At 40.7% G+C, this 24289-nt stretch overlaps 2 protein-coding genes across 3 annotated transcripts; one reads left to right on the top strand and one right to left on the bottom strand.

Moving 5' to 3' along the window:
- Positions 1 to 114: 114 nt before the first annotated feature.
- On the top strand, positions 115 to 12333 carry PLEK2 (pleckstrin 2). Of its 2 annotated transcripts, none has more exons than XM_042446539.1 (9): positions 115 to 215; positions 2771 to 2935; positions 3887 to 4068; positions 5184 to 5275; positions 6081 to 6268; positions 6916 to 7017; positions 7576 to 7659; positions 8941 to 9019; positions 10228 to 12333. In XM_042446539.1, exons 1-9 carry the CDS (start codon positions 168 to 170, stop codon positions 10353 to 10355), a joined length of 1068 nt encoding a protein of 355 aa, XP_042302473.1. In that variant the 5' UTR covers positions 115 to 167; the 3' UTR covers positions 10356 to 12333. The 2 variants fall into 2 exon arrangements, with proteins under 2 accessions (XP_042302473.1, XP_042302474.1); XM_042446540.1 differs by having other exon boundaries at positions 7576 to 7664; positions 10228 to 10361.
- A 1189-nt stretch (positions 12334 to 13522) lies between these two features.
- On the bottom strand, positions 13523 to 19290 carry LOC121919704 (galectin-related protein-like). The gene is made up of 4 exons (XM_042446541.1): positions 19136 to 19290; positions 15734 to 15822; positions 14384 to 14564; positions 13523 to 13805 (listed from the first exon to the last, which is right to left on the bottom strand). Exons 1-4 carry the CDS (start codon positions 19160 to 19162, stop codon positions 13662 to 13664), a joined length of 441 nt encoding a protein of 146 aa, XP_042302475.1. The 5' UTR covers positions 19163 to 19290; the 3' UTR covers positions 13523 to 13661.
- Positions 19291 to 24289: the final 4999 nt, after the last annotated feature.

Below are 24289 nucleotides of genomic sequence, written 5' to 3' on the forward strand. Positions count from 1 at the left end.
GGTGTTCTTTCAGTGCCAGCTCAGTGTTTGCTTACTGTCTCCCTGGTAGGGTGGGGAAAAGTACGTCACAGCAAGGGAGGTGGTTAGGAAAGTCAGCCTACCTTTTAAAACATCATTTGCTGAACAATCGGTGTGCAGCTGCTTCCAAACTTCTCTGCAGACTCAATATGGAAGAAGGGAGCGGCATTTTGAAAGAGGGCTTTCTTGTTAAAAAGGTATGGTCAATCACAATTAGGGGATCTATCAGATTTAAAACCTCAAAAAAATGTGTTAGCCTTCTTTTGGGGGGGAAATGAGTTTACAGTGGACCCTTGGTATCCTTTGAGGTTTGGTTCCAAGGCCCCCTGTAGATACCAAAATCTGGCTGCTTGAGTCTTGTTAAATACAGTGGAATAGTGAAATGGTGTCCCCTATGTAAAATGGCAAAATCAAGGTTTGTTTATTGGAATTTATAGATTTTTTTAAAAAATGTTTCCAAGCGGTGGATAAACATTCTGTGGATATGAAGGGCAGACTGTATAAGAAATTAGCAAATGAATATATTGGCCTTCCTTTGGAAGGAGTTAGGAATGTTAGAAATAAGTGAACTGTTAATTCTGACTGCTTTTCTAGGTGGAAATTCTCCGACAGTCATGATACTATGGATGTCTAAGCTAAAAGTGGTAGTAGATTTCATGTTAATATTCTAACATTCCTCTCTCACTCTGACCTGCAGCATCTGATTCACTGTCAGGTCTGGTCTTGCATGCTGTACTCTTCAAGTTAACCCTTTTGGGCTGCCTCCAGATGGGAGGCTCCTGGTGCTACTCAGAGCACTTCTGTTAGCTACCAAAAGAATTGCAGTTGACTTTCCATATTATTGGAATACCATACTTTAAAAAATGTGTACATCCCAGTATGTTTTATCTTTCCCACTGGGCAAAGTACAATAGCTGTGAGTGGGGGAGAGCTTGTCAAGTCACCTTTAAAGGGAATGACAAAAAAGACAATGCTGAAGCCTTCCAAACTAGCAGTGACAACATAATGGAGACTTATTAGTCCTAAAATATGGTGCCATTTGTTGCTCAACACACATTCACTGTTGTCCTTCAAATGGGTGCTATTCTGGGACACGATTAATGAAAATAACAGTACAGTGGTCCCTTGTTATCTGCTGGGGTTTGGTTCGAGGACCCCCTGTGGATAACAAAATCCATGGATGCTCAAGTCCCATTAAATACAATTGGGTAGTCAAATGGCGTCCCTTATATAAAATGGAAAATCAAGGTTTGCTATTTGGAATTTTTACATTTTTAATATTTTCAAGCTGTGGATCTTTGAATCTGTAGATAAAAAAAAGTCTGTGGATAAGGAGGGCCAACTGTATTTTAGTTAGTACCGTAATTATTTCTGACTTTATCTTTTTTCTTTTTAATGAAAATAGCTATCATATTGTAATACCACAATGCTATGTGCCAGGGAACAACATCATGTTTGTGCCCATTGTCCATAATTGTTTCTTTCTTTCCTGGCAACTCTCTATGGACCAACAGCAGATGGCTTGTGGACTAGCACCGGCCCACATGCCGCCACGTTGAGTAGCACTGCTATAGTGTTAATATGTGAACTGTGATGTTATAGTGCTGTAGTACAATAATGCAGATTATTTCTGAAACCTTCATGCCACCATAATTTAAACAACATGAGTTAATGGTGGTGACTGGAAACTTCTCTTATTCTGAATGAGACCAGAGACAGTGCAATCTGTAAAAAGGTGGAAAAATCAGGGAAACGAAAGTAGTGAGGAACCACATTTTAAATTCTGTCCTTGCTTTTCAAGCAACTTTATTGCCTTTCTGAGCTAGAGTGCAATAATCTTGCTCTGCTTGCTCTACCTGGCTGCTTATCTTGATCCTAATCCATTACTGTGCACACAGTTTCTGCTGGTTGAATTCCCAATTCAAACTCTGGCTTCATTTATTAGAATTAACTCTTTGTGATATAAGTAACATACAACTCTTCTTAATCGCATATTGGATACTTTATCAAATCCAGCCTTCAAAAGGCCCTGCAAACACCAGCTCTAATTTCCAGCCCTTTCCCTGATCCTTTCCATCACCAATCTAGAGAATATAACATTTTCTGAACATTAAATATTTCATCATGCCGCCTTTTGTTCCTCAACAGCTTATACTTCAGTTTCCATCATCCTTGGCTTGCTGGCTGAGAGTGATGGGCTTTGTAGCTCAACACATTTGAAGGGTACCATGTTGGGGGAAGGGTGAGAAAGGTGCATGGGCTGTGTTTGTGTAAATGTAACTGGATAATTATTGGTAATATTATAGCATTACATTAACTGTCCAGTCAAAACAATATGAGCTTCAGTTATAGAATTTGTTTATAAAAGTTACTTAAAGACTGCATGTGTTCCTACACTCCACTTGGCCACATCAGTTCTTGCAAGATTTTTAGGCATGTTGGGAACAGAGTCAAGGCTATTTTGCTGAAGCCTGCTGTGAGTATACTGTGTTTCAAGCTAATGTGGCAAGATGAGATACTCACAGGAGTGTGGTGAAATGGCTAAAATGCACTTTGAGGATGCTTTCAATGTGGGAAAGGTCTTCAGTCTCAGGATTCTATTTAAAGTCCTTCAAACTGAGCACACTAAAAATAAAAAATATGAATTGCAATGAGTAAAATAGCCAGGTGGACACAACATCAAAGTAAATAAATGTTGTTTCAAAGGTAACCCGCTAAGTACAACTTTTTATTTTTATTTTTTATTTGGCAGGGGCATGTTGTCCACAACTGGAAAGCAAGGTGGTTTGTCCTTTTACAAGACAGGCTGCTCTATTATAAAATTGTTGGAGGAAAGAAGGAGCCTTCACCAAAGGGCAGAATTCTTCTAGATGGTTGCACTATCACTTGCCCATGTTTGGAATATGAAAGCAGACCGGTATGTTATCTTCTGCACCCATACACTGTGGTTATTGTGTTGGTTCTGAAAAGGGAGGGAAACAGAGTGGAGAAGGGAGTGGGCCTGGTTATAGCCATCTGGCCATCATCACACATCTCCAATTCCATGTTTGGGGAAATACTGAAATGAGCAAATATGTTAAAATGTTAACTGCCCTCGAGCCCATCTGGACTCCTGGCAATGCTGTGGATGAGACATCTCCAAGACTCCCTGTCCTCCACTCCAAGGAGAAAGAGAAGACAAAAACACAATTACATTGTTGTTATGTCTTTATGGGTTGAGATGGGGAACTTTAAAAACACATATCAGTTACAAGAGCATGTAAAACCAATACATTTTAAAAATAACAAATCCATTCCTCATGTAGGCCTTCCAGGACAGACTGATCTTCAGTGCTGTTTTAAATTCAGATAGCATATCCAGCTGCTGAATCTCTTCCAGCTGGTAATTCCACAGTTCAGGGCGGGGAGGAGGTCAATGTCCCCTAGAGGACCTGAGTGTACAGGGAGATTATACAGGAGAAGGGGATCCTGTAGGTAAACCTAGATCCAAACCATGAAGGGCTTTTAAAAATTGATATTATACCCAGTGGTCCCTTCCCTTATGCAGGAGATCTGTTTCAGATCCACCACCACCGCGCAAGAGAAAAACATGTATGCTCAAGCCCCACTGAAAACAATCGGGTGCGTGCATGTGGTATGGTGCGGGGCTTGCGCCCATGAGTGTGTATGCCATTGTTTTCCCCATGACGTGGCTTCAGTGTAAGCTGAAAGCCGCATATTTCACACCCACGTATGGCGCGGTCGCACTGTACTTATTACAATTCTCTTACTATAATACTGTAGTAACAACTGTATTATCACAGCACTGTAATAACAATTCTTAGATTGTTTGTGATAATATAATTTAATAATAATTGTCCTTTTGCAGTTGGTTATTAAACTGCGGACCAAAACCAACACAGAATATTTCCTTGATTCTTGCTCCCGAGAAGAGCGTGACTCTTGGGCATTAGACATAACTGGTGCCATTCATGCTGGCAATCCTGTGCAAGTCCAGCAACTTCACCTCCAGAAGAATTCCTTCAAATTGCCTTCAAATATCAGTCTGAAGTAAGTGTTAAATGTTTCAGTAATCTGCTTGCCTACAGTATGTGAAGTGTATGTGCATGTGTTTGTGTATGTGTGTTTAATGCAGACACCCTTATTGCTGTATCTTTCTTATTTCTCATACCCCAAACTAGGGACCAGTGTGACAAATGAACCCCTCTGAAAAATATATTTCTACTGCGTTCTATGTTACAACTATCATTGGCCAACTCACTTGGCTTCTGTTCAAGTGTCATTTAAAACTGCCAGTCACCCATGTTTGTTTTCCCGTGTTAGGCAAGACTTGAGCCAGTTAAGGCAACATATATTGTATCACCTTTTCACAGTATAGCAACTTGTCAACACATCTGAGTGATGCAAAGTTTGTGTTCCTGCCTTTGATGGTCTATTCAGAAATGCAGCTCTGATGGAAGATGCACTTGAAAACCAGCCCTATGAATATTCCTTATATTCCCATAGAATCATCTGCAGTTATTCAGCTTTTGTAGGATCAGATATCTTGCCAGTAGCTTTGTCACATGCTACCTTCTTCACAAAGAGATAATCTCTTTGTGAAGCATAGGAGCCCTTTCACACTACATAATATAGTGCTGATTCCATTTTAACGGCCATGATTCCATCCTGTGAAGTCCTAAAATTCTCAGCTGAAGAGCTCTAGGCCATCAGTCAGTTACAAACCACAGGGTTCCATAGGAGACAGCCAGGGCAGTCAAACTGGAATCATAGTGCTATAAGTATGTAGTGTGAAAGGGTTTCAAGAAAGTCACAGTGGCAAACTGGCTACTCTTCAAAGAGCTGGGTTCAGTCTTTGATCAATGCACTGAGGCTTCCTACCCCCTGATTTACACTAGAGCCTCAAAACCTCTTCTCTCTCAGTTTCACACACACATACATTGCTCCTGAGTGTCAGAGGACTCTTTAGAAAGAGATGCATTGTGAAATAAAGCACTGTGGTTGTAATGGAAAGAGTTGGCAGAAATGAAAAATTTCTGCCTTGTGTTTATTAGAATTGCTTTCTGCTCCTGCCTGGGGTACTTTGCATGCTTTATTGGTTTTCTGAGAACAATCTAGGTAATTTGACAAAGCCAGTTACTCTGTTTCTTGTTTTCCCCCCACAGTCAAATTATAGACAAAATGCATGATAACAGCAATGGAATTAAGTTGGCACCCAACACAAGACAAGGCAGCACATACAAAGAAAGCTTTACAGGTAAAAACAAAAAACCAAGTGTTCTCCAAAACAAAGAAGGGTTGTTTCCTCTTGGACCCAGGCAGGAAGTTCTTTAGTCCTTCCTGGTCTGGAGATTGCAATGAAGTGGAATCAGTCCCCAGGTGGAAGATGCTGAAAGCTGCCCTTGAGGTTGAGTGGTTCACCACAAATGACAGTCGTCATGATCTAGCAGCTCCTGGCATCATTTTTGAGCCAATCACAACCCCTCAGTTTACTTACCTCATGGCTTTGTTATAAATATGAAATATGAACTGGGAATGCCATATAAGCTGCTGGATACTTTTTGGTGGAAGAACAGGATAGAAACTTAAAAATAGACTTGAAATCCAGTAGCTCTAATTTGGAGTATTAAATATTTATTAATTTTTATCCACCTGCATTCATTCATATCATTCATTTTTTTTCTGCAGTTCCCTAAACAAACCCAGTGTTTTTTTCCCCTGGGCTAGCACCGAAACCTCAGACCCAAATGTAGGGTTGCCACTGTACAGCTGGCAGCCACTAACTGTAGTCACTCTGGTAGCATTTTATAAACAACGCCTGACATGATGTGATTAATTCAAATTCTTCCTGCATCTCACCGGCTGATGTATGGGTGAATGGGAAAACTGAATGTGATGACATATATTTTTGTCTCTTAGTACATAGACCTTTTTGTTATTTAAGAAAAGTCTTAATAAAAGGGTGAATAATAGATGAATCTGTGATTATATCTGTCTTAGTAGTAGTGGGCTATGTGCATATTGTTCTCAATTGCCTTAAGACCTATCTTTCTTCTTCTCAGGTTCTATGTTAGTGGACTGGCTGATATCCAATAGTTTTGCAGCTTCCCGGATAGAGGCAGTCACGTTGGCCTCTATGCTGATGGAAGAAAATTTCATCAAGCCTGTAGGAGCGCGCAGCACTGAAGCCATGAGGAATGGTGATCTGGCCGAGCAATTTTTAGATGACTCTACAGCGCTGTATTTATTTGTAAGTGATGAGGCTTTTTGAGAGTCAGGCCTGCTTTCTTTAAGAGACAATCCAATGTGAGAGCTGCAGAGTATACATATTGGGAATCCAGTAAGGGAAAAAATAGCAGACAGTTGATAAACTGCTTGAAAGATAAGCTGGGAAAAGTTACTTGAACTTTCTAATGCTTTCAAGCCTTGTATCTGAGATTGATACAGTAATTGAACTTTAGATTGGGTGGGGACAAACTGTGAGTAGATTTTGAATCTGATGTAGAAACAACATGGAAGCAGTTTGCTCTGCATACCATAATGAGACTGGCTCAGTTTGCATGTTTCGGTCTCTGAGTGTTTCCCAAGACCAGCTCCATATCTGAGCAACCCAAGACCACCACCAAAATGCCATCCAGTGGGAGTTCTTCCGTATCCATGGAGCTTTCTGACTGGCTCACCTGTTGGCATTAGTGGCACCAATGCTGCCACCTGCAGTGGGTGTCTGTGGGTTGCTTACCAATTTCACTGCCCCCCCTAAAGTGGTGTGGAAATGGGAATCTTTAAAAATTGTTGGATGTATGTTCCAGGTTAAACACGTTTTCTTTTTATACTGATCCTCCCACTACCACTCGAAAAATTCTCCAAATCTTTCTTGACTTTCTTTTTAAATTGCAGGCTGAAAGCTATAAGAAGAAAGTCATCTCCAAAGAAGAGATTCATCTTAACATTCTTGAACTGAGTGGCACAATCATAAAACAAGGCTTTTTAATAAAACAGGTGACCACTGATTCTGGATTCCTTTGGCAAGGTGGTAATTGTAAGAATGGGGGGTGGGTGGGTGTTGTATTGCATATGTTTAGAAACTCTTTCTAGAAACAGGGTTAATACATTAGAAAGAAAATATCACATCCTATTACTACCCTTGCACAGTGGACAAACAGGGTACATATGACTTACAGAAAAACAGTGGGATTAAAGGCCTAATACTTATGTGGAAGAAAAGCTGGTTGTGACTACTTGGAACCATTTTTACTAGCTTTACATGGGCAGGACATGTTCAAGATGGAGGAGAATTTACACATAGAACCTTTGTTATTGACCTGCTCACTTTCTATGAGGAGGGAGTGCATGAGAGGAGCGAAAGAAAAGATCTGAGAAAGAAAAAGAATGTGGTGGAAAATTTCATGCCTGATGGAAGGCAGTTGTAAAACAAAAGCTTTATCTGGGAAGTACTTAGAATCTTATCTTCTAAGAAACAAATGGAAGGCAAAATGAGAGGGTTTCTGGAGAGTGTACTATGTCATATGCCACGTGTTCCATTCTTTCAACTTTTAGGGCCACAAACGAAAAAACTGGAAGGTGAGGCGCTTTGTCCTGAGGGCTGATCCTGCTTTCCTACACTATTATGACCCTACAAAGGTGAGGTAATAGATTCCCAGTAATTTACACTAGGTGTAGGCGTGGATGTGGTGTGTTAAACTCTGGCTTATGTCTGATTCCTCCCTTGCCACTGCCAATGATCAGCAGCATGCTCTGCCTGTTTCATATAAGCTTTCACAAAATGTGTCATGAAGATAAATGAAGAATCTAGACAGCAGTAAAAGATATGCTTGTTTTAGGAGCAGTGTCTGAGCAGTAACATCACTTGCCCTGATCTGAGAAAGACAGAGTATCTGGTACCCACTGTTTCCTCTTGGAGAAGAATGAACAACATTAGTGTTTTTGATTTGGGGGATGCCCAGCGCGTAGTGGAAGAAGATATTCTTCACATGCAGAAAATTATTTGATCAGACCCTGAGATTGCCAGTTAAAAGGATCCATTAAGTATCTGGAAGTCGTCCTTCCATTGTTTCCTCTTGGAGAAGAATGAACAACTTTATTCTCTATGATTTGGGAAACACCCAGAGCCTAGAAGAAGAGGATATTCTTCACATGCAGAAAATTATTTGATCACACCCTGAGATTGGCAGTTAAAAGGATCCATTAAGTATCTGGAAGACATCTGTTCACCGTTTCCTCTTAGAGAAGAATGAACAAGTTCAGTCTCTATGATTTGGGGAATACCCAGGGCCTAGCAGAAGAGGCTATTTGTTACATGCAGGGAATTATTTGATCGGACTCTAAGACTGCCAGTTAAAAGAATCCATTAAGTACCTGGAAGACCTCTGTCTGAGATCCTGAAGAGTCATTGCATTTAGGGTGGCTAATGCAAAAGAGGCCAGGGTTACTACATTTAGCAGAAGGGTTTACAGAACATGTGCCTAGATTTCTTTCTAGACAACTATCAAAGGTGCAGAAGCCCTCTTCTCTCTCTCATCTGACCACCCTTTTCAAAGCAAACAATATTTAGTTTGGTAGATAAACTGTGTTTGGTATACCATTCCATACTTCCTGTGTTATTATGCCCCCTCAGCTTGAAATTCAGTAGCATTATTAACCCATTTTGTGCAGGATACATATACTTTCCCTTCAGATAAGTAACATTTAGCATCTAAGGAGAAGGCAGCACTTTTGAGAAAACCTCAGATATATATTTCATAGAATCATAAAACAGGCAAGGGCATGTTTCAAATATGCTGTACAGTGGACAGCAGCATCAGCAATATCTCCCATGCTGATGTAAAATGTGCTGCAGGAAACATATAATTCGAGGTTTTAAAAATTCTCTTGTTGGGCTTTCCCTCCCTCCCTCCCACATAGGACGATAACAGGCCGGTTGGTGGATTTTCTCTCCGTGGCTGCCTTGTCTCAGCATTAGAAGATAACGGAGTCCCAACAGGCAAGTTATTAACATTCCAGATTAGCTCCTATTGTTAAGGTGCTTTTTGCGTGTTACTTTGTTATTTATGGATAGTGCGATCAAAAGGCTTACTCTTGAGACGGCTGTTATTCCAGTTTTAGAGGCCAGCTCTCAAATTATTGAATAATAAGAGACAGACCAGGTGACATTTGTAAGCCTCTGACCTTGACTTGTTCTAATTAGTTCAATGTTAGTTTAATCAAGTCACACACTATACTACAGCCTTCCACCTTATACAATGCAACCTATATTATGGCCTATAGCCTTTTAGGAAAGCTGACCCAAAGGTAAGGGAGCCAGCCTTTCTCAGTTCCCTGTATAATTTGAGTACTGAACAGGTTATCTTGGGAAATGGCAGCCACAAAAGTGGAAATGGCGGTGACCCACTCTACATAAACAACTAGCTCAAGCAGTCTTGTTCATAGGTTAAGTAGACAATCGCATGCTTATTTGTGCAAACTATCTGTTCTTGTTGTTTGTGAAAACATGTCACTTTCACAGTACAAACCTATAGCACTATGATTCCACTTTAACTGCCATGGCAATATCCTATGGAATCATGAAGTTTGTAGTTTGGTGAGACATTAAAGAGAGCCAGCATGGTTTAGTATTGGAGTGCTCTGGTCTCTAGAGTCATAGTCCAACACTCAAATGAACTACTACACCATGCTGGCTCTGGGAGACCAGTTCTGAATCCCTGCTCAGTCATGAAAACCCTCTGAGTGGTCTTGAACAAATCATTTTCTCTCAACCTCAGAGGAAGGCAACAGCAAACTCCCCTGAATGAACCTTGCCAAGAAAACTCTGTGATATGGCCCCCATAGGGTTGCCATAAATCAGAAGCAACTAAGGCACACAGCAATGAGGAACTGGAGCTCCCTGGCTGAGAATTCTAAAAGACCTTCCCTAAACTGCAAATTCCAAGATTCCATAAGCTATTGCCATGGCAATTAAAGAAGAATCATAGTGGTATAATTATTTAGTGTGGAAAGCTTAAAGGCTGCATTCAAGCCAACAGAGTAGACAAGAGCAGATTCCAGTGAGTCATATGGTAACTGCCTTTATCTTTATCATATCATATATCCAAATACTGTACTTTTCCTGGAGAGATTGTAGGTGCTGCAGCAACCTTATTCATGTTGTTCCTTATTAACTTTCTACCCCTTTCCCTTCCCACTTCTTTGCAGGAGTGAAAGGAAATGTGCAGGGCAACCTCTTCAAAATCATCACAAAGAATGACATTCACTACTACATTCAGGCCAGTTGCAAGGCTGAAAGGGCTCACTGGATTGAGGCTATCAAACAGCTCACATAAGAAACGTGCTAAGGTGTAGATATGGAAAAATAGGAAAAACTCGTGATCTAACTTGCCGCTGTCTGAGTATACAGGAGCTAACGTTAGAGATCAGTGACTCTAACATTAGAGCTTCTGTCTGACAAATCTGTTTTTCATGAAGAAGAAAAGCATATAATATACTAGGTTTGTCTCAGGATTTGTAAATTTTGGTGACTTATCCCTATTTTTATCAGTATTTGTCCACAAGATCACTACATAATGTTTTTAGAAACCACTCTGGTATTCAGAGTATTCAACCAGACTCTTTCACCTGAATACACAGCTACAGTGGCTGACATAGACTGTAACATGTTTATTCAAGAATTCAAATATCACATTTGGAGGCCGTATCAGTTCCAGTTGGATTCATTCAACATCCCAGGCCACCAGAATATACAGTTGCTGCTTTATTCAGTGTCTGTGAACTTTTTAGGTTCTTGTTTTTAATGTCTGTTAAGATAATGTACAGAATTTAATGCTTTATACACAGCACTTGGAGGGCGTTCTTGCTGAATTGTTGTACATAACTGTTGCTGAATTGTGGTCCAATTGTACATTTGTTCTGGTTAGCCACATCTTTCAAAGTCTCAGCTTTGAGATTCTTCAACTAGAGATTGATGGTGGGGCCTTACCCATGCAGAAAAGCAAGACCCAGGGGTGCTCTGTGAGCAGTCGCCTGCTCTTGGTCTGGCCCAAGCTCATCTCCAAAGTCTGTGTTGGCTAGAGGAGAAAACCAGGTCCTACTTCATAGGAGTTATTTTTGGGGAAAGTGAAACCATAACAAGAGCCCTTTTTATCTGTGGGAGAAAGAAAGAGGAAGTGGACAAGAGTTATAGCCAAACTGTAGAATTATCACAGTTTGACACTGCTTTAACTGTCATGTCTCCATCCTATGGAATCCTGGGATTTGTAGTTTGTTGTGGCACCAGAGCGCTCTGACAGTGAAGGCTAAATATCTTACAGAACTACAAATCCCAAAATTCCATAACATTGAGTCATGGCAGTTAAAGCAGTGTCAAACTGTGTTAATTCTACAGTGTAGATGCAGCCCAGTACTAAGGAGAACAATTCAAATCTACATTTACCACAAAGTTCTCACTGGGAGACTCTCCAGTCAGTCACAGCTGACTCTCAACCTAACCTACATAACAGATGTCTTGTAATGGTCAAGTGGAGATATGGTGGGAAGAACCCTCTACCACTCTGAGCTCCTTAGAGAGAGAGAGAGAGAGGTAATTGTGCCTGATCATGTGAGATAATTGGCCAATCTGAGCAACCAGAACAAAAAAATTAGTTATTTCTGTTATGTAGAAGTGCCTTCTGTCATGACAGATGGGGAGAAATGCTGGTCAGTTTAAAAAAATCATTTTACTTGGGAGAGACACTTTCTGTAACATGCAACAGGAGGATAGATATATCGAAAAGTGACATCTAATATTAAGCAAGTTTGCCCTATGGTATTTTCCCTGAAACCTCACAAACTTCTTCAAGGGGGACTCCCAATCCTCCAGCACAGTTTGTGATGAAGGGCTGAGTGCTGAGGAATGCAGAACTGCAGTGGAGAAGAGGAATCACTTCCACTGGTAGCTTCTGTTGCATTGGTGGATGGACACCAGAGACACCCAATCTATGTCATAGCTGAAATGGGAACTACAAATTGCATGCCTAAAATATCAGTTAGAATAATAGCACCCTTCTTCCTCTTCTTTAATGGGAGCAGACCACCAACAAATGCCAGGTGCCATAGGCTATACTTCAGAGGAAGGAACTGGAAAAAAAAATCTCTTGAGTGTTCCTTGATTAATGAAATCCATGAGGTCGCCATAAGTTGACAAGCGACTTGAAGGCACATACTCATCCTGTTAACTATGTAAGAAACTGTGTGTTGTTAGACAGTCATATTTAATTATAGAAAGTTAATTTTTAAAAAAACAGAATAAAATATATTATAATGTCATCTTGTATTTCTGATGTAACAGTGATTTGTTTTTTATATTTTTTTCTTTGTTTCTAACTATACTATTTATTCCATAGGTGTAAAATAACATAAAATCAAGTCTGTTACTTAAAACAAAATTTTTGTTGTTTAAATGTCAAAGAACCAGTGGTGACATGTAGTTAAATGTTAATTCAGAAGTGCAGAGACCTGTGACAAGCTTTTAAAAACAGCCAGCAACTGGATGGACATAGAGGTGAGAAAGGAGGGAAGTTTGCAGAAACTGATTCCTCAGAGTCATACATCCCTAATCTTCACTTTCTTGATCAATGGCCTCATACATGCAGGCTACCTCTCTACAAAACTAAGTAAATGCTTTTTACAGTGACATGATGATCACAATTTTTGAACAATCGGTTCATACTGTGTTTTCAGTTGGCTTAATAATATATGGTTCCTTATTCAAAAGGACTTGGCTTAAGTATGAATAACTACTAAAGTAATGATGTGGAAATGAGTAGAATAGCCTTCTACAGGTTTTTTTTTAATTTTGAAAAAAAACTCAAACCCTTTAATCCTTCTGAAAATATTCAAAAAACAATTTCGAAGCTGTTCAGAAATGGTGCATGTGTGGGTAAAGATATACAATGCTATGCTATGAGCAAGGGCATCATTGGGCAGTGCAGCGGGTATGGACTGCACTGGGTGACAGCTCAAGGTGGGTTGGGGTGAATACCCAGAGGGACTGTCAATTGTCATACATCTCAGCCTCCCTTCTTATTCCCTGCTGCTCACCAGGGTTCACTAGAGGGGAGGAAGGGGTGTAGAAGAGGAGATGGATGCTGCTGTTGCAAAGCATTGCCACTCTTCCTTCCCTCCCACTGCCTTGCCTTTCTGGGTCTGGTTGGGCAGGTGGGGAGGGAAGGGAGGGCAGGGCAGGGCAGACTGCTGCCTCACTTAACCCCCTGCCCACCCAGGCCTTTCCATTTAGGAATGAGTATAGCAGGTCCTGTGTACATCTGCACTCTTTTCCACAAGATAACAAATTTTCAGGATCACAAACCTTGTCCTGTAGTCAAAATAGGGTAATGAGATAGGCATGCGATGGCCTCAAGCCACCCAGTCATTGCAGTCTTTCAGGCACTAGGTAAAAAGGCAAACATGTCAATTATTTGTGGAAAGGGCAGAAGCAAATGAAACACACCCCAACTGAGATTTCATGAATGTTTCATGTTTCAGATAATGAGCATACACAAAAAACAGAGTAAGCAGAGGATGGAGGAAAAGCACTGTTTTGTTTTGTTTTTTTCTATAACCCAGTAACCATAGTGGGTGTTACGTTGTTTTCTTCAAGCCACCTTGGTGAGCTTGAGGTCTCCTGAGATTTTTAAAGTTGTCATTCTTTGTGTAGGCTGGACACGGTGGCCAAAACTGCAGAGCTGACGCCCATCCAGTAGGACTCGAATCTGCTGATGCTCACACAAGAGCTCCATCTGAAAGAAAATAATAATAATAAAAAATGTCAATGGGTCTGGCTGGGCAGGTGGGGAGGGAAGGGAGGGCAGGGCAGACTGCTGCCTCGCTGAACCACCTGCCCACCCAGGCCTTTCCATTTGGGAATGAGTATAGCAGATCCTGTGTACTTCTGTAGCAGTAGCAGCAACAGAGGGCAATCCAGAGAAAACTAGATATGCCAGAGCAACATGAATTGATGCTTCTTAAACACATATATCCTATTAGTAGTTTCAGGATTTCAGCATGTCTAACATCCTCTGGATTGTTTTGACAATTAATTTGAAAGATTACATGGAATAAGCTTCACTGTTTTTTCTTTTTCCTGTGAATACTGATGGAGACAATGTGGAGCAAATGTTTTTTATGAATCTAGTTGTGGGTTCTATCCATACCTCAGATTTCTTGAGGACTTTGACAGCTGCTTTTCCTCAGAGTAAACACAGGAATATGGTCTGATAGTATAAGACAGCATACATATATAAATAAGTTTCTCTCTCCCCCCTCACACACACACACACACACACACACACACACAACCCTAATAAAATAAAATTACCTTAAATGATTCTCCTGCTGTAAATGGGAAGTAGGGAATTTCATCTTCCTCTTCACCCCATAGTCCATCAATTCGTGAATTCCGAATAATGGATTTCTCAGTAAAGCTGACCGCAAGAAAGAATCCAACATCCTTGTTTGGATGACCATCAATGGGATCACAGAGCAAAGTCAATGAAAAACTGTAGGGAATGATCATGTAATAAAAGGCGGAAATCAGCAATTTAACAGGATAGTGTTAGGAGTCACAAGGAAAGAACTCATATATCACATATTTTGCTATATAAGGCCATCTTTATTTTTCACAGGAAGTATGGCATTGGTGTACAAGGGACACTGTGGTGTAGTGGTTTGAGTGTTGGACTAGGACTCTGGGAGACACAGGATTCAAAACCCCAATCAGCTTTGAAAACCCATTGGGTGATCTTGGACAAGTCATACTCTCTCAGCCTAAGGGGGAAAAAAACAATGGCAAATTTCCTCTGAGCAATTCTTGCCAACCAAAAAAAAAACCTATGGCAGAATTGTCATAAGTTGGAGTTGACTTGAAGGCACATAAACAATAACAATAACATTAACCATCTTATTAAATACTTATAAAAGCAACTGGGCAGGAGCAGCTCAATGTTTCTAACTGGAAATCTGCTTATAGCAGTAAAAGTATAAGTAGTATGAGCATTGCCATGAAACAGAACACATAATAAACCAAGAGCTTGCTTTTTATGGGGAGACCATAACATCACAGCATTCTGTAAGAGATTGCATAGGGACATGGAATAACAATGGCATTGTGTGATGCAACCCGTCAACTGATCTTATAAAAGCATAAGAGAGAGTAGGGAAATTATTCCTTCTCTTTTCTGTGATTTGCAACAGACTGAGAATTACTGACAGTTCAAAAATAGAAGCAATAAATTATACCCTCCTGCACTTCTACTGTTAAAATTAAGAAAGTTTTGAGTAATCAGGAACAGAATTTTGTGTCTGTTCAGTGCCGATACTCAAAACAAATTTCTGGACTCATTTTTTTTATAATTTTAAGAACATGACTTTGTTTTAAGAACATGAGTCTGGTGCTCATTGATGGATCTCAAGTTTCAAATAAAAAACAAACTTGATTCCACAAGCCTGAAGTCTGGCCACCTCTGCTCAATGGTGCTACCTTCTGAAAGTAAGATACAAGTTAAACCAGAAATAGTAATAGATTTGGAAGTTTTATAATGTGTATAAATATATAATTAGAAATAGTTAAATATATTAAGAAATAATTTTATAGTAAAAAATACCATCTGACAAAAAAATTGAAAAAATCCAATAACTCTACCTGGCATCTGAATGGTCACATACCTACCTTTCAGGGTTGGGAGAGATTACTCCCATGATAGTGATTTTCATGGTTGGCTTAAGTCCTCCCTTAATTTCACCAAGATAGTTGCCTGCCTAAAAATAAAGAAAGCAAATTGTTTGGAGTGTTCATCTAAGGACATCTACAATACAGTAACATTCAAAACTAGGTGATACACTGCATTTGTTGTTATATACCTTTAAGCTGACTCCATCTTATGGCAATTGTACACATATCTGTTCCAAAATATATGTTACAATAGATTCTGCATTATATACAAATGCAGCCACTGAGTAGTCTTGCTGGAGGAATCCTATGCATGTAATAAAAATGATATTTTAGCATTATGTCCAAACCATATCAGATCAATATTGAAAGAAATTAATTCTACATGCTGGTAATTTTCACACCTCCAGGCATAGTTGTGGTTCTTTTCTCCTTACTCTCTAGTCCTACTGGGCTCTTGCAGAACTTGCTAAACAATGGAAAAGCACCGATCACAGAAAGACATACTCTCCACTAGTCATGGTTTCTCATAAACCTGGTCAAACATTGATCAGAATGGATGCTGCAGTTAAGAGATAAGAAGCAGAAGACTAAGAATGGGAAGGGCACTAATGAAAGAACTAGACAAGATCCTAAAGAGTAAAGATATGCAACTCCACACTAAAGTTAGAATCATCCAAGCCATTGTATTCCCCAACATTATGTACGGATGTGAGACCTGGACAGTAAAAAAAGTGGATAACAAGAAAATTCATTTGAGATGTGGTGATGGAGAAGATACCGTGGACAGTCAAAAAGACAAACAAATGGGTACCTGGACAGATCAAGACTGAAATGTCCTTAGAAGCCAATATGATCAAACTGAGGCTATCATACTTTGGCCACATCATGAGAAAGCATCAATCACTATAAAAAACAATAATGCTAGGAAAGGTAGAAGGTAGTAGAAAGAGAGGAAAGCTGCACGTCAGATGGGTGGACTCAATTAAGGAGGTTACGGGCCTGAATCTACAGACCTAAACAGAGCAATGGAGGATAAAGGTCTTGAAGATGTCTCATTCGCAGGATCACCAAGAGCTGAGACTGACTGGAGGGCAGTTAACAATAACAGTCATGGACTGGCAAAGAAAGCCACACCTTGTTATTTGTATTCCCAGGGTTTTTTTTTTTAGTTTGTATTAAGGAGCCCCAGATTTCCCTCCTTTCCTAAACAGCCAGCTGAAGAGTGCCTTTGCATCCGTATTCAAACCTGACTTCACAGGCAACAATTAAGCAAACACATACCTTCAGGAGAGCACAAGCAAGAAGGCATTTAAGCCAGTGAGATTCAAACTGCCTAATTTTAACTTTCTGATTACATAGAAAGAAAAGGAGAAAGCTATTGAGATTGTATGTCTGCTCTGCCCTGTCTTTCATTTATCAAGCTGAAGTGTCTGTGAACGTACTTCTCCCCTCTCTTTTTACACACACACATACACACACAGACTGAGAGAGAGATGTGTCCTGATTTTCATCTGTGAAAATTTGGAAGATACAAATAAAAAATTACAAAGTAAGAAAGTAAGAGATTTAGGAGGGGATATCTGAACTGTCTATGCCATTGCATTTCCAGTTTCTATGTATAATTGTGAAAGCTGGACAGAAAAGAAAGCTGATAGCAAGAAAATCAACTCAGTTGAAATGTGATGCTGGAGAAGAGTTCTATGAATACAGTTGACTGCTAAAAAGATAAATAAATGGGTCCTAGGTGGCTCAGCGGTTAAGACACTGACGATTGCAAGATCAGCAAGTTGGCCGTTTGGGACCCATGTGCTTCGTGACAGAGAGAGCTGCCATCACTAGTCCCAGCTTCTGCCAACCTAGCAGTTCAACATGCAAACGCAAGTAGATAAATAGGTACCACTTTGGAGGGAGCAGCGTTCTGTGCAGTTATGCTTGCCACATGACTACAGAGTAGTCTTTGACAACACTGGCTCTTCAGCTTAGTAACAGAGATGATTACTGCCCCATACAGTCAGACACGATTTGGCAACTTTGTCAAAAGGGAAACCTTTACCTTTACTTTTAGAACAAATCAAACCTGAACTCTCCTCAGAAGGCAACATGGCTTATACTGACACTAGAATTCAGAGGCATAGCTGTGTTAGTCCGGAATATCAGTATGCAAAGGGATCTCATAGCACTTTTGAGACTAACTGTGTGAAAGAATTTGCATCATAAGCTTTCATAGATTTGGTCTACTTCCTCAGAAGCATGGGAGGAAGCAGACCAAGCTTTGTAAACTGAGACTGTCATACTTTGGATGTACCATGAGAAGATATGACTCACTAGTAAAGACAATAATGTTTGGCAATGTGGAAGGCAGTAGGAAAATTACAGGTGCATAGATGCAACGAAGAAAGGCTGTTGACAATGAGGTGACTTGGAAGTCTCTCTTTCATAGGATTGCCATAAGCTGAAGTCAACTTCACAGTAGTTAACATTAAACAAAAATCTGAACAAAACAAAAAAGGGTGTATCAGCTCCATCCCTTCCCACTCTTTCATTTTTACAAGTGTAAATTGTGTAATACACACATACTCTTAATGACTCTTAATATAAATCTGCACACACATGTTATGACAAAACCTCATCTAAATCCATCATTGGGTAACAGTCTGCTCTGATAGTTTGCGTGGGTTTTTTGGGCTCCTCTGAAGTGTTAGGTTCAAATGTATCAAAATTATGAAAAATACTTCTCTCTGGTTACATTAAAGAACAAAATAATCTTCATAAACATGCCCCATTCTTAATTTAAATTAACTCGTTCTTTCTATAAAAACATAATTATAAAACACCATAAAACTGGACAGTTAAACATAAAATGTTACATTATGAAAATATTTTCAACTGCCTTCCTTTGATGATTCTATGATTCTCAGTAGAGAAAATAAAACATCTTCTGCAACTAGATTTGAAAATTACAATATTCAGATGTATCTTCCACTGAGTTCAGTGCGGCTTATTTTCTGGTAAATATGCTCAGAACTGCAGCTTTGTCGAATACTTTATTTCACCACCTTGGTCTCTTAAGAAAAGCAGTGGAATCTCTTAGGATATTTAAAATATTCCAAATAATCACAGGTGTGTATGTGTGTGTGGATATTAGTACAGTTACAAAAGAAAGTGATTCATGTTATCATCTCTCCTCACTTTTTTCTTTTATGTATCATTGAGAAATTAACTACTAGAATTAAAAAAGGTCACTTTAGGGATCCTTTTGAATAAATTGTTTCTTTCAGATTTCAGTATGTTTGAGATATTCTTAAAATGATATTAAATAGAAACTCACATGCGTCTTCCTATTTATACACTTAAGGAATATTTTTTTCTTCAAAAGTACAAGTATATTCTTATACTTACATTTGTGCATCTGTCAATTTCTGTCATCTTTCCTGAGCTCTTCACACTCAAACCTTCTTAGACGTTTATGGGGGAACGTGTTTTTTCCTCTGTGTTCGCTCACAAACAAAAGAGGCAGAATAAAAAGAAGATGTTAAAAATGACCATTATCTCTAGCAAACACCAGTTAGACACCACCCGCATAGTTAGCTGAGTCACAACTGCCAGCATCTTCAAATGAGTAAGATGAGAAAAGTTTGCCAATGTTCAAGAAGTCAGCTTCCAAAACTAACTTCTGTATGGTTTTACACTTACAAAAGCAGAGTCAGTGTTTTAAATCATTCAGTGATTATGTGATAATATAAGTGAACTAGATTGTACCTGAACCTGGAAGGTAAAGTACAGTCAAACCTACTTAATCATTAGATGAGGAACTGCCAAGTGCAGTAGGCTATATTTCAAAGGGAGGCAATGGCAAACCACCTTAGAGTGTTTCTTGCCTAAGAAAAGTCCTGGGGTCACCACAGGTTGACATATAACTTGAAGGTGCACATATACACACAGAGAGTCAGTTTATCTGTACTGCAAACACATGCACGAAGTAACTCCTCTTTCAAGGTCCAGGTTGAAAAGAAATTAATGTTGAGAAGGGATGTGCACTGTGCAGCCTACAAGGCTATTTTCCAGCCCTCTGATCCTCCTAGACTTCTCCAGACCACACTTTAGAAAAAAGCAGGGAGACTGCTTATGCTAGCAGACTTCGCCTTTTAAAGAGTTGCAGAACCACCAACATGATGGAAACAATTTACAGAAGAGCTATATAAAAATTGTGAAAGGATAAATGATACATGTCAAGAAGACATTTACAAAAACTTCCATGCCGGCATTCTCTGAAGATACCGGCAGCAGATGCTGGTGAAACATCAGAACACCATCTAGAACATGGCCACATAGCTGGAAAAACCCACAAAAAACTATGGATGCCAGCCATGAAAGTCTTTGACTTCACACCAAATTGGATAGTATCTCCTTTTTTGTGGATTTGATCAAACCACCAAGCAAAATGTGGATTCCACTGTAGGGTCCTGGCCTTGGATTCATCTTCCATCATCGTCATGCAGGTCTGTGAGTGACCTTTTGGGACAGTCATCCTCTCTCAACCTAACCTACATCACAGGGAGGGTTGTGGGGCAAAAAGAACAGGGTTAGACTGGATGGCCTCACCCAACTCTATCACTCTATCAACAGGGAAGAATAAATCACCAGGAACAAAGGGCATACCAATAGAACTACTACAAGGCACAAAAACAGAATGATGCTCAGCTCTAACTAAAATTTGCCAACAAATATGAAAAACAAAGCAGTGGTCCACAGATTGGAAACAACCAATATACATTCCCATGCTTTAAAAAAAGGAGACACAAAAGATTGCAGTTCCTGTCTCAGCCCAGGATTTCCTCTGTCCCATCCCGGATTCGCCCCTTTTCACTTGCTGCCCCTCACTCCTGGAACCTTCTTCCTCCACAAGCAAGAGCCATCACTTCATTAACCAGCTTCAAAATGGAGTTGAAAACCATCCTATTCAGAGATGCCTTCCCAGGCATCGCATAATTGTCACTTACTATCTGATGTTCTGTTGTTGGCTGTTTATCGATCCATTCCTGTATTGCTATGTACTGTATATGCATTATCCTACTTGTGAGTATGTATTTTCCCTGGATAATGATTAACCTTCCATTTTGAAGCCAAGCCCTCCCTTCAGTCCATCTGCCTTGGTCCAGGCCTCAGAGGTTGAGAGGAACTGCTGGACCTCTTACCCTTTCCTGCCACCACTCCCTTCTCCTTCTGTGTCATGTCTTTTTAGATTGTAAGCCTGAGGGCAGGGAACCGTCTCACTAAAAGGATTGCATGTACAGCGCTGTGTAAATTTACAGCGCTTCATAAATAAAGGATAATAATAATAATAATGTTGTCTTACCACATTGTTTGCTTTTCCGTCATTCTCCCGAAATGTGATGTTTGCGCTATTCAAAGCGATTTGCGTGATGCGAAACCATGCACAGCGGAACTGTCTACTACACAAGCGCCTTCCATTTCTGTCGAGCATTTCGCATCAAAATCTTTGCGCATGCCCTTTGGAGGCTTTGGTGGCATCGTGACCTTTATGCTTCCGGGGGAGCGAGGGGGTCCCCCCATCTCTAGGGTCCTATTTAGCGGAGGGGAGGGGGAGAAGGAAAGAGCCGAAGGAAAAAGGAGAATCTGGATGCAAAGGGTGACAGAAGGCAAAAGGGGAAATCTGGGTGGCTTTTGGACTGCAAAGGGCTGTTAGGAGGTGGGGGGGGAGTGGAGAAAGTGATGATGATGGAGGAGGAGGAGGAAGAGCCAGGGCAGAGAGAGGCGAGGGTCGGAAGGAAGGAAGAGGAGGAGGAGGATTGCCCAGGGAAATAGGGCTGTGGGGCTAAGCTGGGGATGTAGGGAAATGGATGCAGCAGGAGCAGCCTCTTTTGACAATTTATGCACATGATTTTTTGGGGTGCTTGCTTTCCTCTTGCTCCTGGAACTTAAGAGCCATTATTGTTGTTGTTGTTGTTTGTGTTATATGCGGGTGCTACAGTCAGAATGCCTGCGCTGCATTTCCCTTTTATTCCCAATTGATTGCATGGGTCAGTTGGAACTGACAGGTCACTCTCTCAGCCTCAGTGGAAGGCAATGGCAAAGTGTAAGCAGGAGGAAAAGGGTCAGGGCAGGGCAGGTCAAAGGCAGGGCATGAACCCATCAGGCACTTTCCTCCCTTTTTAAATAAGTTATTTTTGGCAAAATGAGTGCATGTTTTGTTGTGTTTTTTCTTGAGGAATATATATATATATATATATATATTCCCTTTGCTATTGCAAGGAATTCAGGGATAGCTCTGAACGGCTTTTAAAGGCATAAAAGAATGCATGACAATTGCGTCCTTTTCTGGTATTTACGAGGTAATTAATTTATTATTATTATTATTACATGTGCAAGAGGCATTCTGGGGTGGCAGGGAGTGGGGGATACAGGATGCATTAACTTGTATGTTGAGGTTGATAATGGGGCCAAGGGCAGATCATAAGAGGTTTATTTGACAAAATGTGCACACTCTGGGGCATTTTGTGCCTGGCTCTTTAAAAAAAAGGAGGGGGGAGGGTTAGGGTTAGAAGGGGCTGGACTGGATGGCCCTTTGGCTTCCCTTCCATTTCTAGGGTCCTATTTATTCCTTCAGAGAAGAAGAAGGGGCTGGACTGGATGACCCTTTGGGGTCTCTCCCATCTCTATGATCCTATGTTTTCCCTCAGGACAGAAGGGGCTGGACTGGATGGCTCTGGGGGTCCCTTCCATTTCTAGGATCCTATGTATTCCCTCAGGACAGAAGGGGCTGGACTGGATGGCCTTGGGGGGTCCCTTCTGTCTCTTGCATCCTATGTATTCCTCTGGGACAGAAGACGGGGCTGGACTGCATGACCCTTTGGGGTCCCTTGCATAGATTAGATTAGATTTACCTATAGGTACAGACCCCGCTCCCCTCACATATACATATACATAAACATATAGAACACACACACACATATATTCACACACACACCCCTCTTTATAAATACAGGCAGACAAGACAGATATACACATATATGCCAGAGACACATACCAATAAATATCTCTGCATATTCACAGTATCCACAACAGCTGATAACACACACGCGTCTTTATATTCACATGCATTCCTTTGGGACAGAAGAAGGGGGTGGACTGGATGCCCCTTTAGGGTCCCCTTGATTTCTCGCATCCTATGTCACACATCAAGGCAAAACACACACACAAACACACATATATCTCTGCACATATTCACGCAGAACACGCATTTACACACACACACACACACACACAAAAGGAGTGCAGAGGAATGGGGCTGGAATGGATGACCCTTAGAGGCCCCTTCAGTTTCTAGCATCCCAGGTTTTCACGCAGGGCAGAGCAACCCCCCACTCCCCCCACTCCCCCGGGGTTGTCCTGAAAAAGGAAGGCCACTGGAAGGGAATGGGGTGAAAAAGCAGCCCAGCATCATGGGAACTTTGCAATCAGTAAAATTTGTGTCGCGTTGCGTTGATGCCTACCACACCAAACCATTTCGCAATGCATTTGCAAGGGTAACGGGAGACAAAGGCCTGATTTCCCTTTTTCCCCCATAGTGCCCAAAAAGGGGAGGAATGACGCTAAAACTACGGGAGCGTTGCGCAACGGGCTCCCATAGAAATGAATGGTGTCTGGAAGAACATCACGCTTTCACGTTATTGCACAATGTTGGTGACGCAAACATTGTGCGATAGGCAGGAAAAATCACCAAAAACCTATGTCTGATAAACTCCTAAGACTCTGCCCACAGTTATTTTATTACTGTAGTATTGTTTTTAGATTTTTATCTGTAATTTTAATGGATGGAATTGTTTAATCCTTTTTTTGGGGGGGGGATTGTATATATTGCATTTATTAAAGGCTGTATGCCGCTTTGATTGTGGAAACAAAAAGCAGGATATAAATTAAAGTTTTATTTATTTATTATTTAGTTTTACCATAAAAAAATAAAAAGAATGAAGCTGAATTCCCCTAATTATAGAAGTCAATTATCCATCTTTTTGTTGTCCCTCTTGTCATTTGGTGCAGGTGTCTCATAACTGCACAGACCCATGGAAACCCATGAGCCTTCTTGGTCATCTGGACTCTCTTTCCACAACAATTCCTCTTGGTCTTCTGAATTTGTGGGCACCAGCTTTCTCCAGCTCAGCCACTTTTTTGGCTTGAATCCTTGGACTCCTTCTAAGTTCGGGGACACCAGCTATCTTCTGCTCAGCCACTTGGTTGACTCGAATCTGTGGGCTTCTTCTTAGCTCCTGGACAGTGGCCATGCTTTTGTCAGCCACTTTGAAGACTTGCTCTCTTGGGCTTGTCTGGAGTCCCTGGCCGGCAGCCACCCTCTTGTCTGCAATTTCCTGCAACTTGTCTTTGACCTTGCCCGTAAAATCCTCTAGCTCTTGGAGCATGCAGGTCAATCTCTGTTCATAGGCCGCCTGGTCCTCATTGTAGTTGCGGAGAGCAGAGGGGGACAACTGGGGGAACGAGGCAGATGCAGCCACTCTTCTCTCTTTTTTGCCAGAA

The sequence above is a fragment of the Sceloporus undulatus genome, chromosome 1, assembly GCF_019175285.1.
Source record: "Sceloporus undulatus isolate JIND9_A2432 ecotype Alabama chromosome 1, SceUnd_v1.1, whole genome shotgun sequence".
Lineage (NCBI taxonomy): Eukaryota > Metazoa > Chordata > Lepidosauria > Squamata > Phrynosomatidae > Sceloporus > Sceloporus undulatus.

Bases quoted from the DNA above. Each gene is read 5' to 3' on its own strand.
- LOC121919704 (XM_042446541.1), bottom strand. From the start codon at position 19,162: ATGACAGAAATTGACAGATGCACAAAT. The intron at 15,823-19,135 runs GTAAGTATAAGA...CTTTATTTTTAG, and splicing joins AAATTGACAGATGCACAAAT to GCAGGCAACTATCTTGGTGA. The intron at 14,565-15,733 runs GTAGGTATGTGA...CATTCCCTACAG, and splicing joins ATCTCTCCCAACCCTGAAAG to TTTTTCATTGACTTTGCTCT.
- PLEK2 (XM_042446539.1), top strand. From the start codon at position 168: ATGGAAGAAGGGAGCGGCATTTTGAAAGAGGGCTTTCTTGTTAAAAAG. The intron at 2,936-3,886 runs GTATGTTATCTT...GTCCTTTTGCAG, and splicing joins TGGAATATGAAAGCAGACCG to TTGGTTATTAAACTGCGGAC. The intron at 7,018-7,575 runs GTGACCACTGAT...TTCAACTTTTAG, and splicing joins AAGGCTTTTTAATAAAACAG to GGCCACAAACGAAAAAACTG.